General features: G+C 31.5%; 2 protein-coding genes across 5 annotated transcripts in view; one reads left to right on the plus strand and one right to left on the minus strand.

Annotated features, from left to right (window-relative positions):
- Positions 1 to 143: 143 nt before the first annotated feature.
- Positions 144 to 5026, minus strand: LOC124539761 (RNA-binding protein 34). Its single transcript, XM_047117108.1, has 6 exons — positions 3634 to 5026; positions 3075 to 3204; positions 2582 to 2795; positions 1500 to 1762; positions 667 to 771; positions 144 to 300 (listed from the first exon to the last, which is right to left on the minus strand). The coding sequence occupies exons 1-6, from the start codon at positions 4920 to 4922 to the stop codon at positions 235 to 237; spliced, it is 2067 nt and encodes a 688-aa protein (XP_046973064.1). The 5' UTR covers positions 4923 to 5026; the 3' UTR covers positions 144 to 234.
- Positions 5027 to 5297: 271 nt separating this feature from the next.
- LOC124539864 (late embryogenesis abundant protein At3g53040-like) overlaps positions 5298 to 26119 on the plus strand; it is a 28636-nt gene continuing 7814 nt past the window's right edge. For all 4 annotated transcript variants that reach the window (XM_047117221.1, XM_047117222.1, XM_047117223.1 and 1 more), the window contains exons 1-2: positions 5298 to 5450; positions 26046 to 26103. In XM_047117221.1, coding sequence (XP_046973177.1) covers positions 26053 to 26103 — 51 coding nt within the window. In that variant the 5' untranslated portion in view covers positions 5298 to 5450; positions 26046 to 26052. The remainder of the gene's footprint in view (positions 5451 to 26045; positions 26104 to 26119) is intronic.

Raw genomic sequence — 26119 nt, forward strand, 5'->3', positions numbered from 1 at the left:
GAGTATATAATATATTTGTATCGCTTTAAGGCATATTAGACTTGCATATAAAAATGTTTTACCATATGGTGTAAAAGCTGAATATTACATGTGCAAATTAACCAAAGAGCCAGAAAATAAGAGAAAAAAAAAAGAAAACCAAATTACAGTCAAATTAACAAGTTTATTATGATAAAATATTAGCATAAAAATAACTTACAATATGTATCAATTATCACACAAATGTAGATAAAACTACTTTTTTGTTAATATTTCACTCAAAGCTTTCTTTTTCTTCAATCCCTTGTTGAATTTTTGTTTCTGAAAGATTAAAAATTAAATAAATATTATTAAATAACTTTTAACATAATAGTTTATAAATTATTGATTTGTATCATGAACAAAACATTCGTAGATAATGTCGAAATACACTGAATAAAAATTAAAGTATGTTAAATATCCCGTATTTAATAGCTGTAATAAGTTTAAAAAAAATTACTGTAATCGGAATATTAAGGATTTTACTTTTTTACTTGTTGTTAAGAGGCCAATCTGATTGAACATGGATATATTCACCAAAGAGATTCAAAGTGCTTTGGTGGGGAACCTAATGGTAGAATAAGATGAATATGAAGCCTTTGCCTGACAATGTGATATGAAATCATAAAATGTTACAGAAATTCTTACCTTCTTCTTTTCTGCTGTGATACCAACAAACTCCTTCCTCGTCTTCTTCTCTTTGTGCGGCTGGTTCAAGTTCTGACGCTTATTAGGTGGCCCATCATTGCCGTCCTATGAAAAAAATATATTTAATGTAAGTAATAAAAACAAATGTATATGAATCTTTAATGTAATGTCAACACTTAGTAAAAGAAACGACTTTAAGAACACACTGAGGTATGAATACCATTGTCATCTTTAGATTGGTACTAAAAATCTTTGAATGTTAAAACCTTACTTCTTTAATAGCTAAAGGCTAACAGCGAAGTGACAGACAGACTATATGAACTATTTAAGAAAAATACAATTAACGAGCGAATCAGCCCAAGACATAACATTTAAGATTCAGAATTTTTGCAGTACTATTTATTATCGTTAGGTTTTATAACTCATCTATAAGTATACTTTTTTACAGGTCTGTATTGCACTAACTCTTTATTACAATACAAAGGCTAATTCCAGCTTCACACTATTGCAGTTCAACAAAGATAACTTATGTTCTGTTAAAAAAAAATGTAATTTAAAAAAATGGTCCAGAAATGCAGCCTTGTGGCACTCCCAAGTTTATTTAAGTTTAAATACAACTGGTTGACTGATATCTGATTACTTGTACGACATTAAAAGATTTATTCTCTTACTTAATATTAAACTCAATTTGCTGGATTATGTTATATGCAGAAATTGTGTAACAAGCAATCAAAAGCCTTATATAAATTAAAATCTTTTTAATATATTATTTTAATAAAACTTTTAATCTGCAATTGAATATTAGAAAGCTTATGACTTAAAACTTTATTTACCTGATGTCTTCTTTTGTTCATTACTCGTCTGTAAGCTCCCCCATTTTTTTCATCACCTTGTTTGTCAGGAAACCTGCCTCTCCCAAATTGATTTCCAGGAGCTTGACCTTGGATTCTTCTATCGGGTTTCGCTGACTTTCTCTGTTCGGCTTGAGTGCATCTCTTCACTCTCATAATTCTATTTTTTATTGTAAGATCCTCATCTGTAAGCGCAAGTGCTAACTCTACGCCGTCCTTCGATGAGAAATTGATGTAACCAAAACCTGTAATAAAAAAAAATAATATAAATATGTTCAATTTAATGTTTATGTTGATGATTTTCTTTCCAAATTTTGTTTCTTTTAATTTGTAATTTTATCTGCATGTGTCTATTTTGCTTTGAAATGTGTGTAACGACCTATAATTAAGACAACATTTAGATTTTAATATTAGTTGTTTATTTATGTTTTACTCGCTTTTGTTAATGTATGTCTTGTTGGTGTTAATAAATAAATAAACAAACAATAGTACTTGGTATTGTTGTATTTCAGTTTGAAGGGTGAGTGAGCCAGTGTTACTACAGGCACAATGGATATAGCATCTTAGTGCCCAAAGCGGGTGGCGCATTGGCAATGAAAGGAATGATTTATGTTTCTTACAGCGCCATTGTCTATGGTCGGTGGTGACCACTACCATCAGGTGGCCTATATGCTCATCCACAAACCAATAAAAGTAAAAAAAGTTAAGTAACAGCCTGTAAATTTCCCACTGCTGGGATAATGGCCTCCTCTCTCATTAAGGAGAGGGCTTGGAACATATTCCACCACGCTGTTCCAATGTTGGTTGGTGGAATGCACATGTGGCAGAATTTCGATGAAATTAGACACATGCAGGTTTCCTCACGATGTTTTCCTTCACCGCCGAGCATGAGATGAATTATAAACACAAATTAAGCACATATATAAAGTGGTGCTTGCCTGGGTTTGAACCCGAAATCATCGGTTAAGATGAACAAGTTCTAACCACCGGACCATCTCGGCTCTCACCAATCAATAGCATAAAAAAAACAATGTTAGTGATACTGATATACTAATTCTGTTTACCTTTTCCAGCATTTGTCTTCTTGTCTCTTATGATCCTAACTGATTCTATCTCGCCACACTTTTCAAATTTCGCTCTAAGTGTTTCATCTTCCAATGCAAAAGGTATGTTGCCAACAAACACCGCACATTTGGGATCATGAGCTGCTCCCGTCGTATCACTACGAGACACGCGGAGGTGATGATCATTGAGCACCGTATTATTAGCTGCTAGTGCCTGAAATTAATAATTGAAACATAATATGAAATTACAATGGATAGCATAATTTCTAGGTCTTGATTATAGAAAAAAATATAGTAAGAAAGTATCAGACTTTAAGTATGTTACTGGATGTTTATTTAACTTCAGCTATGTTAAAATTACGAAAACCATTTATTGATCAATCAATTAATCAAAATAAACTTTATTCAAGTACGCTTTTACAGGCACATCAATTAAGTAAATGAATAATAAAGGATAATTTTTTAAGAGTAGAAGTCGAAAAACAATTATTACCTTATCCACAGAAGCGGTATCAGCATATTTCACATACACATTCACTGTGCTTCTGTCAGGGTGCAGTTCATTTTTGATCACTGCCATCTTGGGTGTCACTCTTGCATCCTTAACCGGTACCGTGCGAATTCTGAAATTAATTCAGAAATATAAGAATGGTCTTTAAACGAAGGCAACATTGATCTTTACAGATACAACTAACAAAGCTATATGAAACTGTGAAAATTTGTATAGAATTAAACCTATATGAAAGATCAAAGAAATTTAATTTCATACCCAAAATTACATTTATATATTATCAGGGGGCAAAATCTGACAAATGTTTTGCAAGGTAAGTTACAGAGGACAAGAAGTTATTCGTAATAATAAAAACTACATAGTTATAAAAACACTAAAAGGCATAGCAGCTAATACAGAGCTGGATTAGATGGAGGCCATATTCCAGAGGGTACATATGTATAATACGTAATATGTACATTAATTTCTATTAAGCTTAGCTATCTTCAAGTAAACCTGTCTCGTTACATTAGATTAATATAGGAATAATGATTACAAATACCTGACTGTTTCTATCTGACCGTACTGGCTGAATATTTTCTTGATTTCCTTCTTACATTTACTACTAAAGGGCACATTGCCTACAAAAATCGTCCTCTTGATTTCTTCTTCTGTAATAACTTCTTTCTTACTTTCCACCTGTTTAGGCTTTACAGGCTTTTCTGCTTCATCCTCTGAACTGTCTTCTGCGGGTGCAGTTTCAAGGGCTTTCTTATTGATTTCCTCATTCTCCGATTCTATTTCATTGTCCGACTCATGTTCTGAATCAGAATCTTTATTTGTAACTGCATTTGAGTTAATATTTACATTTTCAGATTCAATGTTTGCGTCATTTGATTTCTTTTTCTTATTTTTTTTATTTTTCTTAGGGCTTTGTGATTCTAATGCATTTGTCACACCTTCTGATTCTGGTTCATCTTGTATGTCTTCCGCATTAGTATCTTTATCAGAAACTTCATTTAAGTTTGTATTATTAGATTCAACATTGGTGTCATTTGATTTTTTGTTTTTATTTTTTTTATTTTTCTTTTTAGGGCTTTGTGATTCTACTGGATTTGTCTCTTCAGCTACTGGTGTATCTAGTGGGAGTTTATTCTTTTTCTTCTTTTTGCTTTTCTGTTTTTCATCTTGAGTATTGTTCGCCTCAGGCACTTTCTCAAGTTCTTCTTCTGTAACAGAATTGGATTTTTTCTTTTTCTTAGCAGGACTTTCGTTTTGAGTGACTTCTGTATTTCCTACATTTTCTTTATCATTATTTTTTATTACATTTTCGTCAATTGGTAACAAACACTGAGATTCTACCACTGAGTTGCGTTGTTTTTTCTTTTTTTTGGGTGTGATTTCATTTGTATTGACATTGCTTTCGGATTTATCCATTTTCATTTTTTTCTTTGATGAAGGTGATTGGAGATTTTCCTGTTCACTCTCCGGGGACTTAGGGCTTAACATAACTTGATCTACTGTACAATTAGCCTCTAGTTCTTCTTTAAGATGTTTTTTCACTTTATCAGCCTTAGGGCTTGTCAAGCTTTGGTTACCGTCGTCTTCTTTAGTGACATCCAAATCTGGATTCTGGAATATTCTCTTTGGTGACTTTTTTACTATAGCCTTTTTCTTTTGCATCGACGGTGAAAGAAATATCGATCTATCTTCCACAAATTCACTCTTTGGTGTCACATTCGGCGAAGGCTGATGTTTCATGGGTGTATCGGCTTTTTTTAACTTCTTGGGGCGGTTTGGTGTTACGTTACCTGAAATCAAGGCAGCGACACTGCCAACTACGTAATCCATATTATTTCAATTATATTTAAAAATACTTTTTGTCAACTTGATAACAAACCCACATGGTATTTTTGACTTAAAACCAATGTGTTCATAAATTGACAAGACGTTATGTTATAAAACAGATTATTAATCATAATTCCATCAATTTTGAATATATTGCCATTATTTAAAGCAAAGATAAAAATTAAATAAATATTGTCTTCAAATATGAGCAATAGGAGTCAGTCTAAATATTTTTTTTTTTTGTAATGTTTTAATTAATGCATTATATAAAGCATAATTAAATTGTTTTTAAATGAAAAATCGATGTTACATGAACATTTGAAATTAATTTAGTGTAAATACTTTGCAATAACGTCTACTATTAGTAGCGTAGCAACACTGACACAACACAATTTCGTTTGTGCCGCTGAGATATGATGAATAGTAACGACGCTTTCAAATTAACCATTTATTTTATTTGATAATTTCACGTAAAAGTTAGTGATAGTTAAGTGATATAATAATTTAGTGTGGATTGCATAAGGGCTTCGTGTAAGTACATTATTATACCTATTAAATATATTCTTACAAATATTTCTAGTACCGCGCCATGTTATGCCGCCCGCCATTCTTTCAATTTATTTTTTGTGTCTAATTCCTTCCTTATAACTTTTCTTGTGCAAATATAACACATTATACTTAGTATTAAACACATTCTAATCATATTATTTCTTAAAATAAAATACGATCAAAATAAGTATCTTAATAGAACAGTTAAGGTTAGAAAAATAATTACGCGCTCTAATCAAAAGAAATATACTTTTGAACACGAAAATCTACTTTATTTGTGATTTTTAGTATAGTAAAAGCTATTTTAATAATTAAAAATGATATACATTACGCACTTCTCGTATTAAAAACCTTAAAACTCGTTTGAGAGAAATCTATATTCCACAAAAAAAAACGAGGAAGTGTTTTACTATGTTTTATAGCCGTGACCTTAGACTAGTAGTAATATTATACGAAATACGTGTTCAACGTTATCATATACGCTAGTTTTACCATATAGTTATATTTTTAAATTGATTTCAAACTTTTAAATGTCATAACTTTTATTTACAAAACAATATTTGATCAATACACTGTAGATAACGTCCGTCAAGTATCAATGTTATTCGTTATAGTGTATTTTACTATTTTTATCATCACTGTTATTGTTTTAATTATGAACACTACTGATAAGGTTTTATTTATAAAATATTTCAATGTAATACAGTCAAAGGTAAAAATTTAATGTTTGTTTTTTTTTTAAATAACAATTATGACCTGAAAAATTTGTAATTTTGAATGAACCAAAGTGAAATATGAATGATTATGCAGATGTTAAAGATGTTTTTATTACTCAATTTTTTTGATTTGAGGGAATAAAAATAATTTGAACCAAGGACAGGGTTTTCGTTCAATAATATTTCCTATTTTTATGAAGTATCCTTATTTATTTATTAAATATCTATAATAGCAATTAAGGAAGGACTGTTCGAAATAGAATCGGAATGAAGTCTATCAATTTTCAACTAATATACTGTATTCAAGCTTATCATTAATAGAAAATCAATTAAATAGAAGTTAAATATTCATAAATAGCAGGTCAAAGACCTTAGACAGTTAATTCTAATGATCGGTATAGGTTGGGTTAATATATTTGAAGTTATAACAGAGTTGTTAAACTCAGAAATATTATATTTTCATCTAAGTCACTAAAGTATAAATTACTCGGTTGTATGGCTTTGTCCATGGTATGCTATGCCTCATCACATATTCTACTGCCAAAAAGCAATTCTTAGTATTGTTATGTACGTGTTTGAATGATAAGTGAGCCAACATAACTAGGTATAATGGACCTCATATACAAGTTAAGCTTGGTAGTACATATAAATCAAAATATACTTATTTCAAGTAGGCTCTTGTAAGCACTGATGATGAATTTTCTTATTACAAGATGAAAAATTAAATTGAAAGCAACCACTGGTTCGTATTGTAACTTCTACAGAGAATAATTTCAGTAGTTGCACTTTTCCAGCAATAATAAAATATTATGATAAAATTATTACTCAATAGATGAAATTGATGAAAATACATTAATGATATAAAACTGATATGCAATTAATTGTGAAATAAATCAATTAATTAATTTTTACTTTAAATTAATCATGTGTTCGTGTAATATTACTTAGACTAATAGTTATTTATTTCTTGAGTAACTACAGCTAATAATATTAAAGAAGTTGCTCAAACAAATTGTGTATATTTTCAAAAGGTCAATAAACTAAAAATTACTCAAATATGCCAGAAAATACTTTAATTTGATTAATACAAGTTAACAACCAATTCAAACTTTTTATTGAAGATTATATTCGAGAATAATATATTTATGAACGACTGAGTTAGTTTTGCATTTAAAATATTAGAACAGATTATAAATTGTCAAGTAGTGTATGAATGAAGCAATAGCTTTGAAGGAATCATGGTTATTTACACATGACAACTGATGCGTGGAAAGCATTCAAGTGTGCCCGACTAATAACCGAAATATATTTTTATGAACTTGATAGAATTTCATAAAATGTATATGTATAAAAACGTTTCTTAACTGTTATTAATGTGTTATAATATGTTTTTATTAAATATTATAACTTTTTTTTTGTTAGTCGATAAATTCAATAATACATGGTTCTTAATATTTTAGTTTAGTTTTTATTTTTTTAAATGAGTCTAAATTTGATTTGTCCAAAGTTTGAGTACAGTCAATGGAATCAGCTCATTGTTACAATCGAGGGCTTCACGCTACGTAATTCTTGTTTTATCATTTAGCTGGTCGTGTTTTTTTTTGTTTCTTCTAATTCATTAATTCAGTTGCTAGCTAGAATAAAATGTATATTGAAATACTTTTTATCCATAAATGTTCGGAAGCGGTGCTTTTATCTGTTTGTCTACTTGTTGGTTTGTTTTAGATTATTTTACTTTTTTTTTGTAGATTATAATTCGCGGTATATAAAGTAGAAAAACACAGGTAAACGCGGTTAGGGTTACTGATCTTAGTCAGCTTAATTATTGACGTTGTTAATTATTTTATTTTCTTACTCTTTCCTCTGACTTAGCGAAAATGTATTGCATTGCATACATATTCCTTTTTGAAGTTTATTTGTGTTCGCGGGTTACGAAAAATAATATGACAGTGAATTTTTATGATGCGGCGCGCACAGAGTGACTAAATTGCCGATTAGTGATTTTAAAATAGCATTACTTGAAGTAAGATTTACGTGTTTTACCCGCTGGATCTTCTTGACTCGTTAAGTTTACACATTACATAAGATATTATAATCGTGATAATGATAAGTCTGTCGTTATTGTTATTTATGTTATACTTACGAAAAATGCGGCTTTACCCGCGAAAAAATTATATAAGTATATCCATAGGACACTGCCAGTCTGCATTTGACTCCGTAGAGGGATGAAATAAAAAAGTAATCCATATCCTTACAAAAAAACATCTAAATCGTTTTAACAGTGATGAGATGAGACAGAGTTAGTTATCTTGGGATGATCACGGGTTATAAACAAACAATATTCTTCTTGAATCCAGATTTATTTTGCTAACGTTGGTTTCACATTAATCAGTGTTTCAAATTATACATCTTGTATTTTATGTTTTAAATCTAGTCTATCGTTTTCATTATTCAAGAATGATCCCCATTCTATCCAAACATTCTTATGACATTTCTTTTCCTTACCGGCCAGTACCAGACATTCGACCAGCATTCATCGTTAAAAATTAAAATATTACATTACCACATATTCTAAAAATAGTCAATCGACATATCATTAATTAAATCATTCTTAAATTATAGTTATAATGTGTAAAAAATAATAACTCTAACAGTTAGGAAATAATATTAGTAAAGATAAGAATTTGCAAATTTCAAATAACAATTTGTAAAGATATTCGCATAGTAAGTAGGTATTCGATGTGTCCTATTCAGTGTCTCTTGAACCTAGGTTTCTAAGGGTCAAGCGAGATATCTCAACGAGATTTGACTTGCAAATAGGTACGTTATTTGTGAAACATTCGTATGTTAAGTAAAACGTGTTATAACACAAATATTTGAGACGTCCGACTGTAAAATAACCGTTTAGTTGAAATTATGAGGTTTTGTAAGCAAGAGTATGAAATGGATAATGCCCGCGACACACACACACGTTGATTTGAATACGTGGTAAAATAAGTAGGTGATTAGTTTATGTAATTGTATGGTATCGATATAAATAAAGCGTGTGTGTAACTGCATGTTCATTCAAGTTTAAATATCTAGTACTAAAACTTGCTAGCGGCTCGTCCCGACTTCGCACGGATAGATATAAGTTTTTTTTATTACCTTTATTTATATATTTTTGTTGCTTTTTTACGACGTGTTTAACAATTGTCAACAATTTCAACTTATTTACGCAAAAATCTTGACAAATGATATATCTAAACTTTCCTTATGAATTCCTCTGTCTATTAATGAAAACGGCATGAAAATCAATTCAGTAGTTTTGGAGTTTATCGAGAACATACATACAGAAAGATGCGGCGGGGGACTTTGTTACTTGACTTTCTATAATTAAGTATGTGAGTAGATTATGACTAATAATCCGTATTAGTACTGAAATTAATAGTATGTACCTTTTAGATAACATTAGTAAAAGGTACGTTCGATTTAATGGAAAACAAAGGGTTCATAGCATCCGGTAAACACCCCTCTGTGAAATATGGTCGAAACCTCCGATGAAAACTGGTTTTAAAATAAATCGCTCAGCGGTGTTTTGTCCATCATTCACACTAAAATTTGCATTATAATCGTTGTTAAACACGTGAAAACAAGTGTGACCGCTGATTACATAACAATTTACTAAATATTTTAGCATTGTGTTCACTTTAAGTGATTACTTTTATTTGAGAAATTTGATTACATACATGCTTTATGTTATTTTGTTACATAACATAGTTAATTATACAAGTATGGATTAGCAAATACAGGCGACCTGCCTAAACAGTCGATACATAACTAGAACGACTTGCCTTAGCACGTGTGCGTTGTGTGTATTATCTGAATATAAATTTAACTATAAATAATAAAATAAAAAATTATAAAAATAACATTATTGACATGAATTTAACAAAGTCACAAAACATCCAGTGGTCCCGCTCTAGGCAAACTGAATAGATAAACTAGATATAATACTAAGATATTCATATATAGATTTAATAAGATTAGCTTTATATTTTAACTTAGTTGTGTTGTAGTTATGTTGAACTTAGTTAAATTTAGTTTTATATTAAACTTAGATATTTAACTTTAACTAAATACTTTAACTGAATTTAAAATAAATAAAAAACAATACCTTTGACTTAAATCGACTTCAAAATAATCTATTTGGTCTAGATTTTCATTCTAGTAACTGTATCTATCACATTTGTGTAAATGTGTTTAAGACACACGCACATACAAAATGTTTAAGTCAGGTTGTTCTTGGTAAGCAAGTACCGCTCATTCATTATATATTCTGCGCCAAACAGCAGTAGTTAGTGTTGTGTACCGGTGAGTGAGCCCGTATAGTTACAGCCACAAGAAAACATAACATCTTCTAAAGGTTCGCTCATTGACAACATAAAAATCGTTACCAATATCTGTGAGCGATAGAGACCAAAAGCGACTCCTGTTTCATAAAGGAAATCAAATCAATTATATTTGTTTTTGATTCGTTAATTAAAAACTACCACAGTTTTGGAAAGCAGCCTCAATTGGGTAAAAACGGAAAGAAACTCGCATAGTAGGACTCTTTTCAAATAAAAAGATGTTCTTGTGATAGAACCTAAGCCTAAAACCAGGGTTTTTTTTAAAGTATTATAGATTTTAATGAGTAATAAGATATATCAATTTATTTAGTCTTACTTATCGTGCCTTAATGTAGTATGCTAGGTATATCATTACGCTTATGTTTCAGTTACACATTAATGACCTATTCTGTTAGTTTCAATATTTTCATAGGTATGATCCAGTTGCAGTGTTTTTAGATTTACATAACTGTTATCATAGCTAAGTTATTTGTCTTTGTAACGAGTTTCAATACTACTTGTGCGGCTAATGTTGGCATAGGACCTGTGAGTTGTTCTTAGACCTGATTCACTATTTCAAACTTGAAATAGTAGATGATAGAATGATAGCACAACTTCTCGAGTTAGTACGCTGGAGGCTGTGGATATGACAGGTCTTTGAGGACTTCTTAAACACGATAGGGAAGGAAAGTCCTTGAATAGAAATCAAGGAAAATGGGATCATAAACTTCTCCAATCTCTTGTACTTGCGATAAATGGCAACAGTAGGAAACAGCTGAATCCAGATGCTCCCCAACCAAATGTGGCACCAACTTCAGCAGTTTTGTTACATGATACTAATAAATTTGTATCCTATTGTTATAGTTACCCAGCTGTTCGATTATTTAAATAGCGAACGAATGAACAAAGTAAAAAAATTACATTTTTATTATAATAAATGTTAAACTAAGCGTAATTAGAGCATCACTTGGGCTATATCTCCTCGTTTCGTCCTTACGCCTAATACAACTTAAACGTAAATAAAAATATTAGTAATGTGATAATACTATTGTTCTTCATAAAACAAACAAAATCTTCTGTCCGTTTGCATCTGAACTCCAAAACGGGTTAAATAGGAATATTACTATTGAGACACTGCTGCTATTCTTCTTAAACAAACATATCTTCTGTCCGTACGTATTTGAACTTCGAAACGGTTATAAGCTATGATTTTCTTGAGTGTATTTAAGCGAGTCGACGCGTTAATTCGTAGAAGAGAAGTAAAAATTAGTATAATTCATTTCATCCGGACGAAGTCGGGACCGGTTTACTATATAAGTTTATATGTTCACACTTTAAAGTATGCTGAACTGGAGAACCAATTTTGGGAATACGAGTATATTGAAGAGATTTAAGTTACTTGTAAGCGTTTATCCTTTAATTTGATATCGTATCAGCCATATCGTAGGTATTCAGGTCAAGTAATATTAGCTTCGAAGGTAATACCCAGCTATACGGTATGAAATATTTACCCATTTAAACTGAGGACATAAAATATATTTTATCGCTTTCATGAGGAAAACTACACAGTACTTTCTGCTACGTCTACAAACCATCGTTGAACCTGCTTGGTGAAATAAGCAACATTTTTTTAACAACAAGACTTTTATTGTAGGCTTTCGCCTATCTCTGTATAAGTTAAAAAAAAAGTCTCGTGTAACACTTGGTTGGAACGAAAGTGCTATATATGTATTATGTACCAAACTGTATAATATATACAGAGATGGAAAGATCGTCTGAACGGATCATTAGGCTTTGTTCAAAAAAGTTTGTCTATGAGACCTAAGGAATACATAAAAGCAGATATTAGTTTGTCTTTTTAGTCTGTGGTTAATTGTGATTCAAAATGTGTTGTGCATTGGCAGTTAGTCTTGTTATATCCTGTGTAATTTTGTAATTGTTCTAAGTCGAATATACTTTTATTCTAAATTAGACTCTATTGTTAAGTCGTTGGGTACAATTTTGTAACGATTAAAATGATTTCGGTTGGCGATTAGAGCTTTATTCTTGAACTTTTATAAGCAAAGGTCATTCGAATAGACTGTCTTTAAATATCTAACCTGTTATTACATGCATTTTTTAAATCGAAAAATTAAAAACAAAACTTAGAACTGTAGTCTGAACAATGTACATTCATTGAATCATATATAAACCTCATGTATTCAACGTTATATATTATATATATATATATATATATATATATATATATATATATAATGGACTTTCAATTTTTTTTTTAATTTCGTATTTCATCCCTTTCAAATTAAATACTTAGATTAGTTCTTCAATTGAAAACTTAATCTCGTTTATTAATTTTATTAATCTAAGTCTAAGAAAAACTCAATTTGAATAGTATTTAAATTTTATTCAAGTAATATTAATTAACATAGAAGTAAGGTATTTGTTTAAGAACGAGTTCAACGTTTTGTCTTATATTTCCGAGACTGGCATACATCCAATAATGATCTATTGTTCGTCGTGTTACACATATTAGTGGACTTCTATGAATTGTATAATGTTAATATTTACACTGTTGTTAAAATATATATATTTTAAATATTACATTTACTATGCAATTTATACTTTATTCATAATAATGAATAACATTAAATGCTGAAATATATACAAATATTAACTAAAGTATAAATCTTGACCGCGTGGAACGGTGGCATGAATGCTAGCAGTATTACCCCGTTGAATCGCAATTCCGATCCTCTGGGCAAAAAACGAACCAGCCCTGTCACCAGTGGAGGCAATGAGGCGAGGTGTTATACTTTTGATGAAGCTTTTTGCACCACTACTCCAAGGGCCAAGCGTTTCGACAGCAAATGGAACAACAAAAATAATTTGATAAATATATCTTAGTAAGGGGGAAAAAGTATAACTCATTAGATGAAGTAATAAGGCGATAAACTGTTTATATTATTCGTAATGTCTCAAGTATTAAAGAAATATGAATAACATATATAAATACAAATGATCCCATCGGTATTGGTTATTACAGTAGGAACAACCGCAACGATAGTCAGCCAAGTTTCAGAAATAAAAAACGAAAAAGGTCAAATTTGTTAAAAAAAAAGTAAATAGTCAAACTGAGAGAGTTCCAAGTCAAACTTTTGTCATTGTAACAGCTATATAATTAACAAAAAAAGTGCACGAAATCGAGCATTGAACTTTACGTTGACTACCATACTCCTATACTTATATCTGTCTATCAGTCGGTCGCTTTTTCATGACCGAAACACTGATCCGAGTTTGATGCAATTTGGTATGAAGAAAATTTGAACTACAAGGACATAGGCAACTTTTTTGGCCTAACACATGAAAACCAAACCCGACAACTAGTTTAGAACAACGGCTTTCAATATTATGTGATTCTTTTAAGTTATCTTCAAATAAAAAGTGCCTCAGAACCTTTCCACTTTCGAAATGTAAATTAAACGCAAGTAGTCGCTTTAGAACGAGACTGGTCTTAGTTGATACAACTGGCGTGGAAAATAGGGACATTCGTTCTTTGGATTGTATCTTTAACATAGATTAAGCGTATGCATTTTAGTCTTGATAATTCAAAGTCTTCAAAGTATTTTGTAAGTAATTCGAATTGTAGGTGAGATCGTATATCGCGAAAATAAGTGATTATAAATAATTAAATGATATAAATTGTTTTTGGTTAATTGGTTAAATAATGCGGTATCCCTTCTTTCTACATACAGGTACAACCTCCCATAGGCACTGGCGCTGTAAGAAATATGAACCATTGCTTATATCACCAATGTCTTTTATACATAGTTCCCAAATAACATCTTAGTAGATGTTGTACCCCTTGATTCTATAGTTGTAACTAGTTTAATCAAATCGGAACATAGCACTAAGTATTGCTCTTCGTCGAAAGAATACATAAAACCGAGTTGGCTCATATGTTAAGCAGAATTGGAATAGTGATTAGAACGCGTACATCTTAACCGATGATTGCGGGTTCAGCAGCGTGGTGGATTATGCTCCTAACCTTCTTCTCAAGAGGGAAAGGAGGCCTTAGCCCAGTAGTGGGAAATTAAAGTCTGTACATGGTGTTATGTTACCTAGACTGGTTTGCACAAAATCGATTATAATCGATTTTCATTTGTTAGTGATTGGAGAATTATCCAAGAAAGATATAAATAAGAAAAGTTTGTAAGAAAGGCCGTACATGAAGTGGTTACGATTTTATTAAACATTTAGATAAAGGTCGTATGATTGTAGAGTATTAGTGTGGGTAGTGCCCACACGGTCAGTATGTATATGGCAAGTTGATTTTTTCTGAAGCCCGCTGGGCAGATCTGTTATGTATTGAGTTTATTCAAATTGAAATATTTTTTCACATACAGTAACAAAAACGATGATTTATAAAAACGATTAAACACTGGTTGTTTTTCAATATTAAAATAATAAATATCGGTCCAAACCAAATTCAAAAATGTGAGACGAACGACGTGTGAAAACAAACAAAAAAAACGATATTATTTCCTTATTTTTTTCATTCTTGTCCACAAATTGCCTGAAAAAAAAAAACAAAAAAAGACGTTATAAAACTTTTCCTGCCGATAATTTTAAAAATAACCGTTTTCTTAGCTCTCCAAAATGTCAAAGAACTAGGTTACGTATTTTAAAGCAACCAAAATGAAATAACCACGAAAGATACTGGTGGAAATTTGTATTTGACATAAACGAATTTAGACTAAAGATGTCTTTCTATAATTCTTACAAGATTAATTAAAAACGATACTCAATGTAAAACAGTTACATTCTTGATACAAATTTAAAATTATATTTATAAACATAAAAAGTTCAATAGCTAAGTTATAGGAGAAAAAATGAATATACAAAATCATTCAAATTCCGAACCTCAAATTGGGTTAAAAACACTAATATCGCTCGACGGTACACGTAACACTCGTCCACATAGCGTCGAACCGGTCTAATATCCTTGTTTTTTTGTAGTACGGCTTCACGTCAAATACTTCCCTCATAAGCCCTTAATTAAAGAAATGAATGTGACATGACAAAAACTCTTGTCGATTACATACAAACGTATATAAGGTCTTAGTCGAAGCGTACTAAGTATTATTATAAGTCCGTCGAAGATTTATTAATATGTAATCTTAATCTAAGTGTAGTTAGTAATATAATAAAGTTACTTTGTTTGTTTGGCTTTAACATCTTAACTACTCAATCGATTTTTTGTTTTGATCGAAGTCCTTAGTCCAGTTGTTACGACATGTAAATTTTAACCGATGATTGTGAGCTTAAACCCCTATCAAGTACTACTGCTTTTACGTGATTAATTTGTATTTTGTAATCCATCTCGTCCTTATCAGTGAAGAACTAACTTGAAATAAAAGTGTTTTATATATATTGTAAATATTTATATAAACGGTATCGTAATGGATATATAATGGTAAATCACTTGTATCTTAATCTAATATTGCGGGTTCGAACCGGTCACCACTGAGTTTTCACGTGAAAAACATCGTGAGAAAACATGCACGTGTTTAGATAAAATTAAACACGTGATTGCCCTCCAATCCACATTGTAGCGTTGTGGTGGAATCATCTCCAATGTGAAAACTTTTTCGTCATGCCTATTTGGAGGATGTAAACGGAATTTTCAATATTTTGTAATGTAAAATCAGGAATCGAAAAGTGGAGTAAATTGTCTTGTTTATTTGTTAACGATAAACACGATAACACACCTCAGGTTGAACGGGGCGCTGATAAGGAGAGATAACGCTATTAGTATCATAAAATGTCACACGAAACTGTTCCTTACGCTACTGAAATAGATGTCATATTTGATTATATGCATATTATGTCATATTCAATTGACTATAGTAAAGGAATTTAACTTGTAGATATAGTAATAATTTCTGGGTTCAAATGACTCGTCAAAGGTAATTTTTGTTCGAGAAATTCTTTGTAGTGTGACACTGCCTCGGAATGCATGTGAATTGTTTTCTGTTGTGTCGGCTTAGATTGTATATGTGTTGCGTCACACCTGTGCACTAAAATGTCTTCGCAGCCTAGCCTATTCCACAGGAGGAGTAAATGAAAATAAACATTCGATATGGAATGCAGACGGTATTATTGAAAAGTTTGAACAAAACTTATGATACTTGTTATTGACTTTTTAATATCGATTCTGGAAATGAAATTGAAATATATAAGTAGTTAAATGAAATTATCACGTTTTTTATCTTCTTCTCTACTTATTATAAGACAAAGACGCTTACCGCTGTCTGTCCCTATGTATCCTTAGATTTTTTTAATATATAGAGTGATTCGAGAGGAAGGTTTTTGCATATATAATACATGGACAATGTAGTAAAGAAACGCTGATTTTAGAAGTCTAATGTAATGTTGTGAATAAAATTAAATCTGTAGTAAATTTGGTATCAGTATCGCACCCTTGGGAACTAAGATGCCTTGTGCCTGTAGTTACACTGGCTCACTCACCCTTCAAACCGGAACACAACAATACTGCTTACTATTGTTTGGTGGTAGAATATCTGATGAGTGGCTGGTACTTACTCAGACGTGCTTGTACAAAGCCCTACCACCAAGTAATGATGTCTGATAATACCTATCTAGACGGCTCTAGTACCACTGTTAGATATATTTCAACACTCAGCAATAGGTTTGGTTAGACAAGTGCAAAGGATACCCCGGTAGGTAGCTACACATGTTTAAAGATATTATGATTGTTCTGTTGTTTGTCATTTCAAGTGTTTGAAACATGTGCCTTGCATGTTTGCTTAGATTGAAATGTAAAAAAATAAACCTTTTTTAGGGTAGACTGTTGCGTAAATAAATATGTTCTTAATTTGTGTTTATTTATGTTATTCGAATGTAACTATTTGTATGACATTTTGTTCTATCGAAAATTCATATTAAAATGATAAAGACTTTTTTAAAGGCAAGCCATATCAACAGTCAATAGTCCACTGTCTAAATATTTTACCGCGAAGGCTGCTGTGCTGTTTCTAGTCGCCAATCTATTTATAAGGGGGCCCCAGTATAGGTAGCCCTATGTTAATAAAAAACAAAACGGATATATTTGTAGACAAGTATGCTACGCACTACGACACTTCAGATATACGACTTTGTTTTATATTTAATTTAAAAAATAGAAGCACTATATGTTGTTAAAACAACATAATTAAATTTTATTTAAAACTATCTAAACCTGCTGCTTTAATTATGTGACATTTACGAAACACAAACTATAATGCTCCGTATAATTCTTTTTTTTGTGGCTTTTATTTGTGCCAAAAAGGCATAGATTATTTCGCAAATGTCACGTGCGACGTTTAATCCTTAGGGATATAATTCGTTCCATAGTGAATATCAACACCCTCTAAGGAAACATACCTGTTAAAATTAGAGGTGTTACAGTTTGAGATATCGTAATTAATCAGTGAGTGGTATTTCGCTAATATACACATATAGATTTAATGAGCGTAAAGAATCCGACCAATCGGTAGCTACTTAGTAAAAAATATTCACACATAACCTGTCGTATTACTATTTACTATACATGAGATGTCATGACATTTGAAATGGTATGTCATATATTTTTTTAGAATATAATGAAAATAAATGTTATAATTAACTTATGAATTCTTGGAGGTACCCCACTTCAATGACTGTGGCCTTCAAATTATACAGTCTCCACTCAATCTATCGTGGCTAAATTTACACTTGTGTTAGTGATCACTCACATCTGCTCATAAAGCTAATGACGGCCCTTGCGACTTGTACTCGGTTTGTGTGTGTGCGTCGTGTGGTACAATGCGTAAGGGATAGCGATAGGTCGATCATATAATTAAGAAACGAGTTTTTATTCGATTTATAAAAAAAAAAAACAAAACGATTTGAATGAATTGTAGACTGTATGTGTTTATAAATCAACATCGATCTTATATAAGTTCTTATAAAATACATTTTATTATTCGATTAGTTTTGTGCGAGATGGCGGGTTCTAAGGGTAGGTGTTCTTGACGATACAGATAATTTCGTCCTAGTTACATAACTGATCTGGACTGAGCATATATTTTTTAATAAACGTTGACAAAGTACAAAGAACGATATAGGAATTAAAACCTGACTCCACTTCTCGCAAATTCGGATGAATCCTCGAGGGAAAGTTAGTACTTAATGAGTAAATAACGAGAAGGTAAATTGTGAAACTTAAAAAAATCATTACTTGATGTCCGATTTACTCGTCAATGAAATTGCAAGCGAAATTTGTTTGTAGATGTTTTAATAGCAAGCAAAGATGATGTTGCAGTATTTATCAAGCTTTATATTCGATTGCGCAATATAGCAATAGTAGACATTTTATTACATCTATATATATTTTTAAAATTAACAAACTTTCAAGAAATTATTCGTAAATTGAAATGTTTTTTATTTAAGATCATTAAATTTAAAGTTGCTACTCCGTCTGGCTAAAGTACACAGTACGCAGTTACTTTTTCTAACAATAAAATATGTATGTGACTGTATATAAATAAATTAAATATATTTTTCCTTTTGGATAGTTAACAAACTATGTGTACTTTTTTATCGTCTATGCAGTTATATTTGATAAAAGATATAAGTTAAAGAGTTATTAAGATTAGAGAAATATTTGCCTTTTTTATGGTATAGGTTGGCGGACGAGCATATGGGCCACCTGATGGTAAGTGGTCACCATCACCCATAGACAATGACGCTGTAAGAAATATTAACTATCCCTTACATCGTCAATGTGCCACCAAACTTGGACACTAAGATGTTATGGCCCTTGTGTCTGTATTTACACTGGCTCACTCACCCTTCAAACCGGAACACAACAATTCTGAGTACTGTTATTTGGCGGTAGAATAACTGATGAGTGGGTGGTACCTACCCAGACGGGCTTGCACAAAGACCTACCACCAAGTGCCTGTTTAATATGCAACTAAAAAATAAATCAAGCTCTTATTAAATGAATTAACATTGCTGAGTCGGAAAGTTTGGTTGTAAAATTTAATGAAAACAGTTTGTTCAAATATTTAGATGCTTCATTCAAGTGCTGTAATAGTTTCTCGTTTGTACAATCATCTCGAAATATACTTAAGTAACGTAAGATTTATTTAAGCACTTTTGTAATGTTTGATTCAACCTTAACGTATGTAAAGTTACTTCCGGTTGGAATATAAATATATCAAAAAAGAAACAGATATAAATATAGCAGTCTTTATAAAAGCGCAATCTGCCTAATACTGTTTTATCGACGGCTATAGCATTGATGGAATATGGCGTAAAGAAAGCACACTAATATATTGTTTTATTAAATAACTAGTTACATTTAAATTGCGAGTGAAGTCGAAAGAAACAACCAGTTATCTATAATTACAAATATTAATAATTTATCATAATGAATAACGATTTATTTTTCTTATTTTATATATATGTACTTTATCAAAAGCGAGCCAGTACCCCAATTACCTTGACTTCAACTTTTTTAAACGTTCGTCTAATAAGGCGAATGCGTTAATATTGAGGTTTTTGAACTCGATCGTATATAATAAGAAATAAAACATTATATATGTATGCAATCTAGGTATTGGATAGTTTTTTTCAAAATGGTCTAGGAGGGTAGCGTTATTATAATTATACCCTTTCATTCGAGCGTTAGGGTTGTAAGAGCTTCGAAGAATAGTCTGCTGCGAATTCCACGGTTTTAATTGCGTAAGAATTTACAAAGCTAGCGCGCTGTAAATGTCTAGTAAAATGTCTTCTGTTTAGTAAATCATTATTTATTATATTTGTATTTCGTTTTTGTTTTGTTACTATCTATTCGGATTATTTATCTTTTGTTTCGCCTCAGATCCTACAAAATGTTGTATATTGTGACTGTCTGGTGTATCATATGCTAGCTGAATATGAGGCTTCAGCCGCGCAAATTTCCAAAAAGATTCTCTGTAAAACAAAGAGTACTTCAAGTTCCAAATTTCATCAAAATCGGTTTATCAATTTAAGCGCCACACACAGGCGGACAGATTTTCTTTCCTATGTATAATATAAGTATAGATTTAAATTATTATGTACTCTGTACTGCATAATTACTAATGTAATATAATATGTTTCCAAAAATAATAGCATTATGTTATTTTACAAAACAAGTAATCATATTTTTTAGCCCACAAGCAATTTCCTTTAGTGTGTGTAAGCGAGTTTGTTCACCCTACGTATCTATTCGTGTATGACGAAGAGTTATGATATTAATAGACAGTTCAATATAATTTTTAAGTTTCAGTTTTTGCTAAAATAGGTAATTAAATCATTCTGTATTAGGACACTTTTCTTTCGATTATTTGCTTACTTACTAGTTATAAGGAATAGTCTGCAGTTAAAGATTATTAATTTTTATTATATCAATTAATTAATTTACAACAAAGCGGTAAAATCAAATTAATTATGATTATATTAATATTAATTTAAATATTAGTTTGGTTTGGTACAAAAAAAATATCGAAATACAGAAGCGATGTCTATATTTCATAAGGTCTATGGAAGTTATTGTTTTTTTCAATCTTTGTCTTGGTGGGGTTTAATCGTTGTGAGGGATTTTATATAATATGATATTTGTTTTTTTGTTTTGTCGAAGTCCATTATACAGACTTCGAGGCTAATTGCTAAAAAGGATTGTGAGCGGTTTTTGTGTAGGAATTAGGAATAGAAATAACTAGTCTAGTAGTTTGGGCTCCTGTTTCCCACACACAATTGTACTTATCATTAAGACGCATTTAAACTGTAATGAGGGAAAGAATAAATTATTATTATTATTATTAATCAATGGTCTCCAATCTACTGTAGTCTATATAAGTTCATAATCATTAAAAATTTTTATATATATTGAAACATTAAAGATCATCAATAAGATACCTAATAAAAAAAAAAAGCTTCTCACAAAGTACTTAACTGTTACCTTTAACTATTCGTATTCCACGCCTTCAGACGTATACCATAAGAGTATATACAACTTTTGAATTGAAGAACAAAAAAAATCCGACATATATAATATGCCTACAATACACATGTGAATTCCTCTTGAGTCACTGTTAGCTGTTGAAAACCCTATTAAAATCCCTTTCATAGTTTAAGAGATCTAAATTAAATCAATTTTATTCAAGCAAACTTCACAATGAAGCGTTTTTGAATCGTCAATAATTAAATACTACCACCGTTTCGGAAAGCGGCTTCTAGCGAGAAGAAACGGCAAGAAACTCGCATAGTTGCTCTTTTCAAATAAACAGATTTACAATGCTGTTATTTACAGTAATTAGTGTCCTATGATGGAACCCGAGCCTAACTCCAGGCGTTTCTTTCTTAAAAGTACTCTTTTAATGAATAATATGATTTATTATCTAAGCGTATAGACGACGGCTAGCGACTTTGTTGTATACTGTTATGCAACAACAGCAACAGCAGCCTGTATATTCCCACTGCTGGGCTAAAGGCCTCCTCTCCCTTTAAGGAGAAGGTATGTAATATATATATTCCACCACGCTGTTCCAATGCGGGTTGGCGGAATAAACATGTGGCAGAATTTCTATAAAATTTGTCACATGCAGGTTTCCTCACGATGTTTTCCTTCACAAATCATTGGTTTCCTTCACGAAATCATCGGTTAAGATGCATGCGTTCTAACCACTGGGCCATCTCGACTCTCTCGTTATGCAATACATAGGATTAAATTCTGTTATGTTAATTAGTTTTTAGTTATACATGTCCGAGTTTGTTTTGCTTTTTAGTTTGAAAGGCGAAATGTCCCACGTAAACCCACGTATATTTTACACATGCGTCGGTTTAAGTCTGAATTATCCTTGTCCTGATTGATTGTGGTCACTGAAGGTATCCTTGAGGTAGAATTTATTACTGCAATATATGTTTTTGGAATGGTTATACAGGTAGACTCCTTGACGTTACTGGGTCACTAGTCACTATCCATATATTGGTAGTGTTAGAAATTTATTAATTAGTCAGTTCGCTACTAATCTTAGGGAATAAGATATTATGTCTCTGTAACCTTTTAAACCGTAACATAACTATACTAGTACTATATAGATAGTTTGACAGTAATAGTTTGTAGTACTTGTCCAAATAGTTTTGCACAAAGCCCTGCCAATACGTATAGTACGACACAACTTAGATGTAGCATCGGCAAATTCAATAAGACCGATTAATGCTGATTTACACAACCAATAGAAATAGCTCTATATCGCGCCATTTGACGCTATTCGTCGCTGTAGATTCCCGCGTCAGTTCAACCCGAGAAGTGCATGTAAATCGACGAATATATAAAGTCATATGATATTACAAGTTATTGCGTTTGTGTAAAGATCATATTCACATAATAAATAAACATTGATAATGTGGGATACCATACTTAATTCGGATGTGATCGGTTTTACGAATTTTGCCGATGCTACGTCTAAGTTGTGTCATACTATATGTACATATTACCCACAATGTATGACAGGACACTTTGTCCAACAATGACTCGTTCACGATCGCTTATAAAGTAAGATATATGTACTTTGCAGAATTAAAGAATGGTATTTTATTTCACAACTTACTGAAGTCCGGTTTTAGGTTAATGAATATTAACTATTCGACGCCTACGTCTCCGTTTACTTTGTACATATAGGGCATACAATGTGCAATGTCATATATCATATTTAATATTGTATCACCTATCATTTCTATTATATTTTTATCGCTATACAGTAACTTGTAGATATTGTGATGCAAAAGTTGCATGTTTTGGTTTTTGATTTGATATTTTCAACCGACTTCCAAAAGGAGGAGGTTATCAATTCGTCTGTATTTTTTTTTTTTTTTTTTTTTTTTTATTTTTATGTTTGTTACCTCATAACTTTTCACTGGGTGGACCGATTTTGATAATTTTTTTTTTGTTTGAAAGGTAGTGCTTCCCGTGGGGTCCCGTGGGGTCATATTTGTTAAAGTATTCTCGTATTGTTTTTTGATAGATATACTGTAGGGTTTTATTGGCTGACACCGGCTCCAAATATACCAATAACTATAACTACATGATATAATCGTTAATCGACTTTTAAGTAGTCTAATATATTTAATTTCATTTAACTTAGGAAGACTCTAAAAAATATGTTGAATACGCAATTATTTTTATTACTTTTTCGTGCATATTCATTTGTTTTAAAACAGTGTTTTGTTTGAAGTCGGTTTTTCTTTTTGTTAAAATTTTATTTATAAATGCTGAGATGGAGTTAAAATACTTGCTTGTGACAATTTCACGACTTTACGCTCACCTATTTGTTTTCACGGTGATAGTATACAGAATGGAACATAGGGTACTCTTTTCACAAGACCCCCCCTCCTTCTTTCTTCTCCAAGTAGTGAATTAACCGTTAGGTGTGTAACTAGTAGTCGCTTTCACGCGTTTTAGTTGTTGGACGTCAGATTTTAGGTATAAAAAAGTAGTCTACGTATTTCCTTGAATTGACTTGGTCGTAAAAAGCAGACAGAGTTCATAATATTAGTAAAGATATATATTAGTAAGTCTTTTAAGCTCTTAAACTATTCTATAAAATGTTCAATAAGCAATGTAAAAAGCGCATCGTTCGGCCGTTTTTTTGTCGACTAAAGTCAGCAAAATTGGTCTTCACGAAAAACAGTTTAGTGTACCATCCAAGTTCATTGTACATCCTGAAAGCTCATTCTAAATTGGTAATAGATTATTTATGCTTACAAATTATATCATACCGATAAATAAATCTCTATTAACATTACATTTATCAACCGACTTCAAAAACCGGCTCCAAATATAACAATAACTATAACTACGTTATGTAATCGTAAATCGACTTTTAAGTAGTCATAATATTTCTCATTTCATTTTACTTAAGAGGACTCTAAAAATATATTGAATACGCAATTATTTTTATTGTTTTAATTTAGTGTTTTGTTTGAAGTCGGTTTTTTTTTTTTGTTAAAATTTATATTTATAATGTTAGTAGAGAAAGTAACTCTGTCTGTCTGTTGCTCTTTCACTACCAAACCGTTGAACCGAATTTGATGAAATTTGACGTGAAGCAGACATGAATTCCTAAGAAGGACATTGCCTCCTTTGTTAGGAAGGACATAAGGTACATTTTTGCGTAGCACGTTGCAAGCAACCCCCTAAAACACGAGGGAAGCCGCAAGCAACAAGTTATTACATGGTATAAAACAAAGTCGCTTCCTCTGTCCCTATATCCCTATGGATGCTTAAATATTAAAAACTACGCAACGGATTTTGATTTTTTTTTTAATAGATAGAGATATTCGAGAGGAAGGTTTGTTGTATATAATACATGGACAATATAGTAAAGAAACACTGATTATTTTGAAAGTTTGATGTCGTAAGTGTGAAGCCGGGGCGGGTCGCTAGTATTAAATCTATGTGTAAAACGATAGCTTGTTCATCGTATATGTATGTTGTGTGTTGTGCAGTGTGCATCCATGCGAGACAAGTGACCGATGCGCGCTTAATTGTCCAACGCACTCACGTTCGCAATTGTTATCGTATTGTAAAACGATACTGATTTGGTTTGCTTGAAATTGTGACGTTGATTATAAGTTTTAAACACATTGCTTTTGCCTATTAAATCTATACTAATATTATATATGTTAAAGTAACTCTGTATGTCGTTATTTCACTATCAAACCAATGAACTGAATTTGATGAAATTTGGTATAAATAAATAAATATGAGACAACATCACATACCTTACTCTGATCCCAATGTAAGTAGCTAAAGTACTTGTGTTATGGAAATCAGAAGTAACGACGGTACCACAAACACCCAAACCCAAGACAACATAGAAAACTAATGGTAATCCACATCGACTCGGCCGGGAATCGAACCCGGGACCTCAGAGTGGCGTGCCCATGAAAACCGGTAACACCACTAGACCATGGAGGTCGTCGTATGAACCAAACTTGAACTCAAAGGAAGGACATAGGTTACTTTCTTGCCTACCATATTACAACTAACCCCTGAAAAGGCGACCGAAGCCGCGGGTGGCAACTAGGGTTCCATAATTGCAAATACTAGTTATCCACATTGAATATAGCTTTCTTCATAAATAAAAATATCTAATTGTGTTTGTTTTCTATACTTTGCTAATCTACTTGTACTAATTGTGAGGAAACTTTGTCCCAAAAAGAACGAGATTTTCTGTATATCCTACTTGTGTAAAGCCGGGACGAATACGAGTACATAAGTATTATATATTTATAATATACGACATTTGAAGGATGTTTCCTAAGAATCATTTGTGAATTGTATAAGGAAAAACATCGTTAAAAATTATATGATTTTTGTGTTAGTTGATTTTTTAATTTGTGCTTATTTTTGTTTTCAGGTAAATCATGAGTCAGATAGTAACGCGTAAGGGGCCGAAGGGAGATGATAAAGAAAAGGTATATTTAATTTGTA

This window comes from Vanessa cardui, chromosome 23, assembly GCF_905220365.1.
Source record: "Vanessa cardui chromosome 23, ilVanCard2.1, whole genome shotgun sequence".
Classification (NCBI taxonomy): domain Eukaryota; kingdom Metazoa; phylum Arthropoda; class Insecta; order Lepidoptera; family Nymphalidae; genus Vanessa; species Vanessa cardui.

Excerpts from the sequence above, each read along its gene's own strand:
- LOC124539761 (XM_047117108.1), bottom strand. The coding sequence starts at position 4,922 with ATGGATTACGTAGTTGGCAGTGTCGCTGCCTTGATTTCAGGTAACGTA. Across the intron at positions 1,763-2,581 it reads GAAGACAAATGCTGGAAAAG|GTTTTGGTTACATCAATTTC; the intron begins GTAAACAGAATT and ends TTTTTATTACAG. Across the intron at positions 772-1,499 it reads TGAACAAAAGAAGACATCAG|GACGGCAATGATGGGCCACC; the intron begins GTAAATAAAGTT and ends TTTTTTTCATAG.